General features: G+C 45.7%; 1 protein-coding gene across 8 annotated transcripts in view; it reads left to right on the forward strand.

Moving 5' to 3' along the window:
• The window catches only part of PPP1R13B (protein phosphatase 1 regulatory subunit 13B), a 209,595-nt gene that overhangs the window by 59,484 nt on the left and 136,827 nt on the right, over positions 1-13,284 (forward strand). For all 8 annotated transcript variants that reach the window (XM_068254319.1, XM_068254322.1, XM_068254317.1 and 5 more), the window contains exon 2: positions 5,169-5,316. In XM_068254319.1, coding sequence (XP_068110420.1) covers positions 5,169-5,316 — 148 coding nt within the window. The remainder of the gene's footprint in view (positions 1-5,168; positions 5,317-13,284) is intronic.

Raw genomic sequence — 13,284 nt, forward strand, 5'->3', positions numbered from 1 at the left:
GTCACCATGTGATAAATGTCAGAATGTAAATCGGGGAGAGGAAATATTTTACAATGGGCAAACATTGACTAAATCGACTAAATCATTTATACATAATTATTGTAAAAATTGCTCACTTTTTTCATTACATTATTTTCACTGGAGTTCCTCTTTAAGGTTCCCTTAAACTCTTCCATTCATCCCAATGCGGGAGGCAATGCATCCCGGCGTTAAAAGAGACGGACCAACACAGGCAGCCATCTGTCTGAATAAGGACCACTACGGCAAAAAATTGTAAACGCCTGAAAGTCACTTACTGTAGGGAGTAAGAATCTGAAAGAACTGACAGGTTTTGGACTAGCCCAAGTGGTTTAAGTGGTTTTATTTGAGCCCACAAGAAACGTATAAGTGCCTCCTCCAAAAATGTCTGTAGTCTGTGGTAGCTGCATTAGATTTGTGGGCCTTGCTGAGGGGGGAGTTAGCCATGTAGTTGCAGAAAATGTGTCAGCACTAAATACGTAATTATATAGTTTTACCTATATCCTCGGCTTGTTTTTACCAGTAATTGAACTTATGTGTGAACATGTTGTGGAGGCTCATGGAACGCTAATAAAATCTACCTTTAGGACTTCAGGTATTCAGCACACTGTGAGAGAGCGGTTACGAAATGGGTTGCATGTAAAGCAATCAGTAGTGGGAGTGTATGTTTTATACTCTGCTACTGCAGGTCATGGGCTAGCAAGAGCCCCCTTACACCTGCTAAGCCCACAATTTTTTTTATTTCTTTTAAACTAGCGTAGTTTGTTTTATAAAAGCTGTATTATTACCTTACAGCGAGGAGTAAAGGTTATGTTTATCATTGGGGATGTAAATAAATACACCTGTGAAGTGTGAAGGCAACTTACACATGCCACCTTGTCACCTGTTAACCATGTGACTCTTAATGTGGTACACCGTGTGCAGTAAGTGGATGGCATGCCATTCCTCCTGACTCCTTTCCAATTACAGCCACCTGGAATAATTGTATGTCTGAGAAAGATAATCTTACTGGCAGAGTATTGGCTTGCGATCAGTCCCAGGAGGTGCTTAAACATTACGGCTACTTCTGCTGTCTTAAAGTAGAACTATAGTCAAAAAATATATATAAATTATATATTTTTCTTTTTTTTACTATAGTTCTACTTTAAGAAGCAGAAGTAGTCCTAATGTTCCAAACACCTCCAAGTTGACAATCCAAGTTGATGTACAGGACTTGTCATTTGTTACCAGAATTGTTTGCTTTCAGTAACTGTAACTACAACTAATGGCGCCACACTCAAATATGAGTTTGGATCTTTTTCTGGTGAAAATCTATTTGAGGTGACCTAACTTGACTGGTTGGTATTTCAACAATTTGTAAGGATCAGTACGACTAATATATTCAGCCAATTACAACGCATCAAGTTGTAGAGGGTGCTGTGATTTGAAGAACTGGTCAGTCTCTGCATTGGTTAGTCTTTTTATTATTTACACAGTGTGAAAGGGCCCTAAGGCAATAGGTAATACTGAGAATACCCCATGAGGAAAATGAATAGTCCAAAATCTTTCAGATCTCTTGGCTTTTCACTACTTTCTGTAAGTGACAGCAACATAGGAACAATGTCATTTATAGCTCATTTTACTCTGAGGCAGATGTTGCACAGTGTTCCGACTTCCTCCCAATCAGTAGTTGATACCCATTTTCCCTTGATAAATCTTTACCTATCCATGAATTGATCATCAGGGTGGTCTGTATGGTTGATATTGTGGTAAAACCCCCTCCCACCGTGTGATGTCAGGACCTTGGTCCTGACAGTTTCCTGTCTGTGAGTCTTGTTGAATTGTGGGAAATAAGTGGTTTCCACTTGTGGATCAAACAACATTAACAAGTTACATGGCTAATATCAATAATTTCTTGATCTCTCTTCTATTTTGTATCTTCTTACTTTGCAATGTATTAATTTCCCTCCCCCCCCCCCCTTTTCGCTAAAGTTCCTCTTAAAGAACGGATTCAGTTAACAATGAACCTACAGTTCCTATGTTGTTCGTTAACTGGTAATTTACCTGTATACTGCTTTAAAAACATCCCAGTCAACTAAGCAGGTTGAATTGAAGGGAAAAAAAAGTAATGTTTTTAAATTATAACCAGTTTTTATAATTTTTTTTTTTTTTTTACTATGTAGGATAATACATGTTATGCGTGTCTGTATATGTGTGAATGTGTCCTGTGTAACCAGTTGTCCTGATGTAATGCAGAGAGCAGGCAGAATCGGGAACCTGCTAAATGGTGTTTATCACACAACTGAATAATTGTAACACAGCAGCAATAAACTCCTATTGTAACAAATGTGCTGGCGGTTTGTCACTGCAAGGCAGATTACTAAGAGTCAAATAAGAGCTTTATGCAGCAGTAAAAATTAAATGTCTCACAGAGCTCATAAATCCTTCCTCACTGGGATGTCACACACATAATCTGTCCATGGCAGTGACATTGTTAAATGGGGAATCTGTACTCTATATTATATTAGGCACCACACATACGGTAACACATTCTCATTTCAGTTTAAAACTGAAGCAAATAAATGCCATATCGGCAGTTGGGACTACTATTAAAGGACCACTATTGCGAAAAAGGTAGGTACCGGTAGTTAAAATCTGATAGAACCGACAGGTTCCATCAGCAGTCTACTGACAAAATTGCAAGTGAGTAGGGAGGCTGGCTGGTATCTTACTATTTTCACAGTTAAACGGCTGTTCAGGAAATTCTATTGAAAACAAAGGAAACCCTGAGAATCCCCTATGAGGAGATGGACTGGCCCAAAACCTGTCAGTTCTGTCAGATTTAAACTGCCTACTTTTTTCGCAATAGTGGTCCTTTTAAAGCCCGCTACGATGCCAAACTGCATTCATGTGTACAGATGAACATTTGCACTGTACATGACTTTTTCTTTTTTTCTATGTAGCTTTCACAGTAAGTGTTTTTACTTTGATAGTTCTGACCACTTACTGGCTGGTTTTGGACTAGTCCATCTTCTTATGCTAGATTCTAAGGGTTTTATTTATTTTCAAAAGCACTTTCTGAATGGTAGTTGCTCAGTCCAAGTGCCAAAATAGCGTGCAAGGGAGTAGGCTGGCCGTTCAACATGTTTGTAGAGATCCCTGCCAGGGAATGATTTTAAAAGAAATTGAGGGGAGAACTTAAAGGTAGAATGGGAAGATTAGAATATTGTGCAAAAGTCCATTTATTTCAGTAATTCAACTTTAAAGGTGAAACTAATACATGAAATAGGAACCCATTGCAGGTGTTTTGGGTTAATTAGCTGATTAGAGTCTGACACTATGAGTTTAGAATATTGAACATTTTCACAATATTCTAATGGTCGGCAATTTTGATTTTGGGGTTCTAAGCCAGGGGCGTCAAAATCAAATAAAAAGGGGGTCCAAAATTGTACACTGGGACCTAGTCGGGGGCTGAAATTGTACAATGGGCCAACCTCATGTCTATTGGCCACCTTCCTCCCTTAAAGTTCTCTGGTGTGTCTAGCAGTCCTCCCTCACCCTATACAGTTCCCTAGTGTCTAGAGACCTCTACCACCCACCCCCTATACAGTTCCCTGGTGTTTAGTGCTTCCCCCTTACCTACCCTTATGGCTTCCCTGCTGTTCTAGGGCTTCACCTCCATTATAGCTTCCCTGGTGGTCTAGAGTGGTCTATGCATAATGCAAAGTGGGGAAACCACTTGAGGGCCAAATTTAATGGCTCTGAGGGCCGAATTTGGCCCGCAGGCCGGAGTTTGACATGTATGTCCTAAGCTGTAAGCCATGATGATCAAAATTATAACCAATAAAGGCTTGGTATACTTCGCTTTACATGTAATAAGTGTATTTCTTATATTACTTTCACCTTTTTAAGATGACTTACTGAAATAAAAAAATTAGAATTATGTGCAAAAGTCCATTTGAGTTTCACCTGTATGTTGAGCTTTGTATGATAGTGTTTAGAAATTTAAAGAGAATCTGTACTCTAAAATTCTTACACTAAAAAGCATACCATTCTATTCATTATGTTCTTGTGGGCCCCTCTGTGCTTTTTCTGCCACTCCCTGCTGTGATCCTGGCTTGTAATTGCCAGTTTTAGGCAGTGTTTACAAACAAGACATGGCTGCTAACAGCATGTGATAGGCTGACAGGACCTCAGTCTGTGACTCACACAGAGCCTGCAGGGGGTGTGGAGAGGGTGTGTATAGCTTATATCCTATCACAAGCAGAGCTGCACATTCCAGCCTGAGTGCCTGAGCCCGACAAAGCCGTCAGAGGAAAGAAGATTAGATGATGTAACAGATAATACAGCCACTGTGCAACTAGGAAAGGCTGCAGTAAGACAGACTACATTAGATCATGTATAGGAACTTGTAGGATAGAAGAAATAAGGCTGAAAATGTTGTTAAAGAGTATCTTTAAACTGGACCCTTTGGCTGATTGGCAACCATTGGAGGGGTTGCCGGAGAAGGGTGTCGTCAGTGGAGCGGGAGGAGCTGTAAATGAGACGGGCAGCAGAGTTTAGTAGGGACTGATGGGGTGCCGGTCTGTTTTTTTGGTAGGCCGGAGACTAGGGTGTCATGGTAGTCAAGACAGGAAATGATTAGAGCAAGTACAAGCATTTTAGTAGCCTCCTGTGTAAGGAAGGGAGGAATTCAGGAAATATTTTTGAGATGGAAGTAGCAGGAGGTTGGTAATGTGTAATCTGCCCCCTATCTACCAATAATACAAGGTGGGCGTGTCTTCCTGATGCATAATGTGGCTGCTTGAGCTCTGAATTGAAATTGATTGGAGTATTTCTATGTTGTGCTTGCTCAGGTACTACAGGATGTACAAAGAACATGTGACTGCCTGTTTGTACTTGTGTGCCTAATGCTCTCTTTTCACTTACTCCCAGTTTCTGCTACTGTGTGTGTGTGTGTGTGTGTGTGTGTGTGTGTGACAGGTTCACTTTAACAGCCAAGAGGAACTGCAATCAGAGCTTTAATGGTTAGCGGCTTTTTCCATGTGCTGCATAAGGTAGATGTAGAGCTTTGATTGAAGTGGATTCCTGAGGGTGCTTACAGTCTCTAAAGCCTTTTCAGTTTTGAATCCAGCCTAATACGGCTTTTCTCTGTTTTTTTCTCTTTGCAGACAATATTAACAGTGTTTCTTAGCAACAATGAGCAAACCCTAACTGAAGTACCAATAACTCCAGAGACAACCTGCCGAGATGTGGTGGAGTTCTGCAAGGAGCCGGGGGAAGGGGCGTGTCACCTAGCGGAGGTCTGGCGTGGGAATGGTGAGAAAATGTTTTACAATCTGTGACTTGTTAGTGGTCTATGTGTCATGAAATGTGACCAAGTTAACTGTTTTCCAAACAGCAGCATCTTGTGGTGTCTGTAAAAAAAAAATCTTTAAATGCCTTCGTTTAACCACTTAACAACCGCCTAACGCCAAGGTGTTGTCTATCGACCATAAACCTGGTTCAGATTGTGCTAGAAGAATGTGTAATAGAGGAAGAATCCCCTCATTCCCCTGCAGAGTACCTGCACATCACTCTTACATGTACCCACACTTACATTGCCTAGGGCCTGATCCATGTTCAGATTGTGCATGAAGAATGTGTAATAGAGGAGGAATCCCCTCATTCCCCTGCAGAGTACCTGCACATCACTCTTACATATACCCACAGTCACATTGCCTAGGGCCTGATCCATGTTCAGATTGTGCTAGAAGAATGTGTAATAGAGGAAGAATCCCCTCATTCCCCTGCAGAGTACCTGCACATCACTCTTACATGTACCCACAGTCACATTGCCTAGGGCCTGATCCATGTTCAGATTGTGCTAGAAGAATGTTTAATAGAAGAAGAATCTCCTTCTTCCCCTGCAGAGTACCTGCACATCACTGTTACATGTACCCACAGTCACATTGCCTAGGGCCTGATCCATGTTCAGATTGTGCTAGAAGAATGTGTAATAGAGGAAGAATCCCCTCATTCCCCTGCAGAGTACCTGCACATCACTCTTACATGTGCCCACAGTCACATTGCCTAGGACCTGATCCATGTTCAGATTGTGCATGAAGAATGTGTAATAGAGGAAGAATCCCCTCATTCCCCTGCAGAGTACCTGCACATCACTCTTACATGTACCCACAGTCACATTGCCTAGGACCTGATCCATGTTCAGATTGTGCATGAAGAATGTGTAATAGAGGAGGAATCCCCTCATTCCCCTGCAGAGTACCTGCACATCAATCTTATGGTGCCCATACATGGTACAGTAAAAAGTTTGTTTTTCCCGTTTATTCGACCAAAATGATTGAGCCGAATAAAAAATGAACGATTATCCCGTTTGTTTTTTTCCGATTAAAAAGCTGATCAGACATGTTGGAAAAATCTTTATATTCGGTCTAACGAAATAATCGAATAAAATTATCTAATAGAATAAAATTGTACCATGTATGGGCACCATTAGCTGTACCCACGGTTAGATTGCCTAGGGCCTGATTAATGTTTTTTGCTCTTGTCCTCTGCATGTACTCTTACCAAGAACTACTTCTGATTTCTATTTAACAGCTACTCTACAGCAATATCCTAAGCTAAGTTTAAATGCATCTCTGTTGTACATAAAAAAAAATGGCAAATTGAATTGAATCAAATTGAATCCAGATTGGACATGTCGGATTTAATTGGATCGTAAATAGAATCGTAATTGAATCGCACAAAGAATCGTATTGTGTAGATGGGGCTTAACACATTGGCCTCAATTCACTAAGATCATGCTAGAGATAAGGCAAGAGAAAACTTACCTCCACACGTGAGAGAGTTATCCTACCTCTTCATTCCTTAACTTTCCTGGCGGTTAATTTATTTTTAAAAATGGGCAAAAATGCTTTTTTTTACATTTTTTTTTTTTTCATGTAAAGCTACCAGAGTGGTAGCTACATGAAACACCACTAGAGGGCGCATGTGGCCCTCTAGTGCGATCGTCGCCGGCATCAATAGCAAACAGGGGAGCGCGTATATAACGCGTTCCCCTGTTTGGCTTCTCCTGTCGCCATGGCGACGATCGGCATGACGTCAGCCGACGTCCTGACGTCATGCGCACTCGATCCAGCCCATAGCGCTGCCCGGAACTCATTGGTCCGGGCAGCGCAGGGCTCTGGTGGGGGGCCCTCTTCCGCCGCTGCGTGCGGGCGATCGCCGCAGAGCGGCGGCGATCGAGCTGTGCGCGCGGCTAGCAAAGTGCTGGCTGCACGCACAGCACTTTGAATGGGGCGAATCGCCCCACCAGAAGCAGAGAAATCCTCCTGCGCGGCATAGCCCGAGCTCAGCTCGGGCTTACCGCCAGGAAGGTTAAGTTACCTCTTCTGTAGTTAATTTACCTCCTCTGTAGTTAATTTACCTCCTCTGTAGTTATTTTCACATGCAGCTAATTAACAGCCTGTCTTTAACTCTGGAGTTATTTTAAGGATTGGAGAGTTAATTTAAAGACAGAAGAGTTAACTTTAGGTTTGCCTGAGGTAAAATGTTTCCTGAATACTACATGCCTTATCACCATGGTAACAACTCTAGAAGAGTTATTAAAGACAGGAGATAAGTTTAGTGAATTGAGGCCATTGTCTGTTTAATAAGATTCACTGAAACTCTTTACCAGCTCTGTACTGGTGCATAGCTCTGCTTCCTTGCAGAAAATGGCCCTGGCCTTATCTATTGGATATAGAAAAGGTGGAGGCCTTTTCAGTGCCGCTTCTAGACTTTTTGCTGCCTGAGTCAAACACCCCCTACATCCCACCCCCGGGGGTAGTACAATTTCCCCCCCCCCCCAGTATAGGTAGCCTGGAGGGGTTAGCAGCCAGGAAGGAGGGCAGCAGGCACATTGGTGGAGAGGCAGGTTCCTCAGGCAGCGGAACCATGGGTGAGGGGGCTGCCAAGCTGGAGGGGGAGTTAGGAAAGGGGGTAGTGGGCACAGCGGTGGGGAGGTGGGTTGTACCCCCTTCCCTCACCTGCCCCTCCCCGGTCTGCGTTCCCCCTCCAGCTATTAGAGCAGTGTCAGGCAGCGGACGCGGAAACGATGACTCACCTCCTTACGTTCCAGTGTACTAGTGGGCAGCATTGCAGGAAGTGACGAGCGGTGGAACGCAGCGCTGGAACGTACGGAGGTGAGTCACCACTTCCCTGCCCGCTGCCTGACACTGCACTAAAAGCTGGAGGGGGAGTGCAAAAGGAAGGGGGGGGGAATCAGGTAAGGGAAAGGGGTCCTACCCCCCACTGCTGTGCTCGCTGCCCCCTTCCTGACTGCTACTACCTCCAGCTTGGCAGCCCCCCCACCCATGGCCAGGAGGGCGCCGCCCCTCCCTTTTCCACTTCCGCCGCCTGAGGAACCTGGCTCATCCCGCCTCAAAGGCGGCCCGGGGCTGGGCATTTTTCTGCAAGGTGGCAGGGCTACACGCTAAAACCCTGCTGGTAGGGGGCTCCAGTGAATCTCTTATACAAATGACGTGCAGGGGCATTCATGTTGTCAATGACAGGCTGAGATTCCTAAGCCTTAGCAGCGATGAAATGCCTTTTATGTTACACTAGTGACCTTAGCCCGTTCAAAAACGGGCTAGGTCTGTCTCTGCGTGCCAGTCGGATGATTTTTGTCCCGACTTCACAGCCCTGGAAGTGTACTACTCAGGGCTGCTGTATTGGAAATGTGCTGTGCTGCTCAGGGCTGCTGTGTTGGAGATGTGCTGTGCTGCTCAGGGCTGCTGTGTTGGAGATGTGCTGTGCTGCTCAGGGCTGCTGTGTCGGAGATGTGCTGTGCTGCTCAGGGCTGCTGTATCACAGATATACTGTGCTGCTCAGGGCTGCTGTATTGGAGGTGTGATGTGCTGCTCAGAGCTGCTGTATCACAATGTGCTTTGCTGCTCAGGGCTGTTGTATTGGAGATGTGCTGTGCTGCTCAGGGCTGCTGTATCAAAGATGTGCTGTGCTCCTCAGGGCTGTTGTATTGGAGGTTTGCTGTGCTGTCCAGGGCGGCTGTGTTACAGATGTGCTGCGCTGCTCAGGGCTGCTGTATCACAGGTGTGCTGTGCTGCTCAGGGCTGCTGTATTGGAGCTGTGCTGCTCAGGGCTGCTGTATTGGAGCTGTGCTGCTCAGGGCTGCTGTATTGGAGCTGTGCTGCTCAGGGCTGCTGTATTGGAGCTGTGCTGCTCAGGGCTGCTGTATTGGAGCTGTGCTGCTCAGGTCTGCTGTATTGGAGCTGTGCTGCTCAGGGCTGTTGTATTGGAGGTGTGCTGTGCTGCTCAAAACTGCTGTATTGGAGCTGTGCTCCTCAGGGCTGTTGTATTGGAGGTTTGCTGTGCTGTCCAGGGCGGCTGTGTCACAGATGTGCTGTGCTGCTCAGGGCTGCTGTATCACAGATGTGCTGTGCTGCTCAGGGCTGCTGTATCACAGGTGTGCTGTGCTGCTCAGGGCTGCTGTATCACAGGTGTGCTGTGCTGCTCAGGGCTGCTGTATCACAGGTGTGCTGTGCTGCTCAGGGCTGCTGTATCACAGGTGTGCTGTGCTGCTCAGGGCTGCTGTATCACAGGTGTGCTGTGCTGCTCAGGGCTGCTGTATCACAGGTGTGCTGTGCTGCTCAGGGCTGCTGTATCACAGGTGTGCTGTGCTGCTCAGGGCTGCTGTATCACAGGTGTGCTGTGCTGCTCAGGGCTGCTGTATCACAGGTGTGCTGTGCTGCTCAGGGCTGCTGTATCACAGGTGTGCTGTGCTGCTCAGGGCTGCTGTATCACAGGTGTGCTGTGCTGCTCAGGGCTGCTGTATCACAGGTGTGCTGTGCTGCTCAGGGCTGCTGTATCACAGGTGTGCTGTGCTGCTCAGGGCTGCTGTATCACAGGTGTGCTGTGCTGCTCAGGGCTGCTGTATCACAGGTGTGCTGTGCTGCTCAGGGCTGCTGTATCACAGGTGTGCTGTGCTCCTCAGGGCTGCTGTATCACAGGTGTGCTGTGCTGCTCAGGGCTGCTGTATCACAGGTGTGCTGTGCTGCTCAGGGCTGCTGTCACATGTGTGCTGTGCTGCTCAGGGCTGCTGTATCACAGGTGTGCTGTGCTGCTCAGGGCTGCTGTATCACAGGTGTGCTGTGCTGCTCAGGGCTGCTGTATCACAGGTGTGCTGTGCTGCTCAGGGCTGCTGTATCACAGGTGTGCTGTGCTGCTCAGGGCTGCTGTATCACAGGTGTGCTGTGCTGCTCAGGGCTGCTGTATCACAGGTGTGCTGTGCTGCTCAGGGCTGCTGTGTCACAGGTGTGCTGTGCTGCTCAGGGCTGCTGTGTCACAGATGTGCTGTGCTGCTCAGGGCTGCTGTCACAGGTGTGCTGTGCTGCTCAGGGCTGCTGTATCACAGATGTACTGTACTGCTGAGGGGATTGAGTTCTATATGAACCTGTATCTATAGCATCCTATTGCAGGTAAATGCATACAGGCACTGCAAGAGACAGAGTATAATGTTTTCATGTCTGGCTGGAGTCTACCTCAGAATCATGGAAAGTTACCATACCAGGGCTTGAGGCGGTGTGTGCTTCACTTGCATCATCTGCTTCCAAATAAATTCTAATTCTTCAGATTTTCTTTTGTGTCTCTAGGCGATCGGTGACCTAAAATGGGTAGAAAGTTAAAACCAAAACTGCCTGAATACTAAGAGAATGAGAAAGAAAATCCATCTGTGTAGAGGCCAAGTGCAATTCAAGCACCGTCTAAACTGGATAGCAGCTGGCTGTGGCTGATCATTGTATTTTCTGTCCACTTGCTTTATTCCCTGGTGTAGTGAGAGCACTTACTATATAGTGGAGACCCCACGGCGAGCCTAGTGAGGGGGCCCTATGGGTTAAAATAATGGGCGTTTACCGGTAGCAGGACAAAAGGGCCCAGCTGAGGGTGGACGAAAAGGGCGCCGCCATAGACTAATGCAATTATTGTAAATAGGGCGAAAAAAAGCAGAAAAGGGCGCCGCGATAAATATCGTTGACAACATTAGAACATTCTAGTTTTTGAAGTATATTATCGTTTTAGAAGCTCGCAACGTTATAGTTTTCTTCATATTATTTAGTTTGTATGTACAGATTTTACGTTATTAAAGATATCGTCTCTATGTGTAAATGGGTGTGTCTGCAGAGGGAGTGGTTAGGGTTAGGCACCACCAAGGGGAGTGGTTAGGCACCATCTGGGCGTCGGTTAGTTTTAGGCAACACCAGGGTGGGGTGGTTAGGGTTAGGCACCACCAGGGGGGTGGTTAGGGTTAGGCACCACTGGGGGGGGGGGGGGGTTAGGCACCACCAAGGGGTGTGGTTGGGGTTAGGCACCACTTAGGCGGCAGTTAGTTTTAGGCAACACCAAGGTGGGTTGGTTAGGGTTAGGCACCACTCGGGGGGTGGTTAGGGTTACGCGCCACCAGGGGAGTGGTTAGTTTTAGGCACCACCAGCGGAGGGTTCTGTGTGAGAGTAGAGTTGGGATAAGCTGTATTGTTGAATTACGTAACGAGTTTTAACATTAATATCTTCGTTATTATTTCCTGTCTGTTTTAACAACGGTATTTATCGTCAACCAAGTCAGATTTCATTATCCACCGGCGCCATTTCGTTATCCAGCCGGGCCCTTTTTTTCACGGCGCCCTGTTTTCGTGCATGCACGTTTAACTCTCGTTCTTTATTTCTTTGGGCTGTGTTTAAAGTAGAGGGAAGCTTCTGGATCCTGCACTGGTTTCCCACATTCGGAGCAGTGCTTTTCAGTGCTGCTAGATTTGGGCGCAGCCGGCGCCTCTATAGACTTCAATAGGAATCACTCCTATTGAAGCGCTTAGTGAGTAACGTCGGCTCCGTCAGAAGACGGAGCCGAGGTTGCTTAAAGTGGAATATAACCCTGCATTTCAACTTTGCTCTAAAACATTATTTACAGTATATTCTATGCAACCAGCATTTTTTTTTTTTTTACTAGACCAGCATTGGAAGGGTTACACAGGGCTTTAAAGTTCCTGGAGATTTCTGCAGACGCATCCGAAGCTGAAATAGATACATTTTGTTTACATAAATGTATCTAATGCTACGTACACACATGCGACAACGATCGTTTGTTGAGAACGACGAACTAACTTTTAATTGATGAAAGAACGACCTAAGTAAAGATAGTTTTTAAAAGGTGTGTAACGATCTGATCGTCAGAACGAACGTTACATCACGTAAAGCAACTATTGCGCCTGCGCATAAAAATGAGAAGTTTCACAGAGAAATGGTGAAATGCGCATGTCAAGCCTAGTACGAACGACCGTTTCCAACGATGTACTACTTTTGCAAATGATCGTCGTTGGTTAAAATCCGCCGAGACAGAACTTTCTTTTGTAGCGATTTGGCTCGTTCGTCGTTTGCCTTAATAGTCGGTGGTTCGTTTTTTGTAACGATCGTTGTTGGTAAAGATCGGGGAACGATCGTTACAAACGACTATAGTCGCATGTGTGTACGCACCTTTAGTGTTGAATGTGACTTATCTCTCTGACTGAGAAGGAGCTTGGAGGACAGCCAAAGAGTGTGTAACATTTATCAATAGATACATGTAACTAAATAGAATGTATCTATCTGAACTTCTGCATATCTCTCCAGGACCTTTAAACCTCTGTGTTTAACCCTTCCAATGCTGGTCTAGTAAAAAAAAAATGCTTTTTGCATATAATATGCTGTAAATAATATTTTAGAGCAAAGTTGAAATGCAGGGTTATATTCCACTTTAAAAACACAATAATTCGGCCTCCAGCAATCGCTGGAAGCCGAATTATATCATTCCCCCACTATCCATGGCGGCCTGGAGGGTGAATAGTAATTAAATCGGCCCGGACTTGTGCAGAAACAGGATCAGCTATATACCGCTGTATCCTGCGCCCAAGTCTACCGGCGCCGATTTCAAATGTACTCCCTGCACTGGTTTCCCACATCCTCCTGGCTCCCACTGTTACTTGCGCGGGGAACTCCGAATGAAATTTGACAAGAGCTTGTCAGATTTCTGGTAACGATCACACTCCTTCTTGCACGAGGGCAGCCATGCCTGCCCAGTAAGGCAGAGCTGCTCGATGCTAGTGTGGAGGTGCGGCCGTACTCACACAGGTGCAACACGACTTTGCTTGTACGTCATGAGCCTGGGCAGCCGCAGTAGGAGTGAAGAGGCGTAGAGAGCCTCTCCAGTACCCAGAGGCCTACCTTTTCTTAGTTAAAGATCTGTTTGTTACCCTTAGC

Source organism: Hyperolius riggenbachi, chromosome 9, assembly GCF_040937935.1.
Source record: "Hyperolius riggenbachi isolate aHypRig1 chromosome 9, aHypRig1.pri, whole genome shotgun sequence".
In the NCBI taxonomy this organism is placed as follows: Eukaryota; Metazoa; Chordata; class Amphibia; order Anura; family Hyperoliidae; genus Hyperolius; species Hyperolius riggenbachi.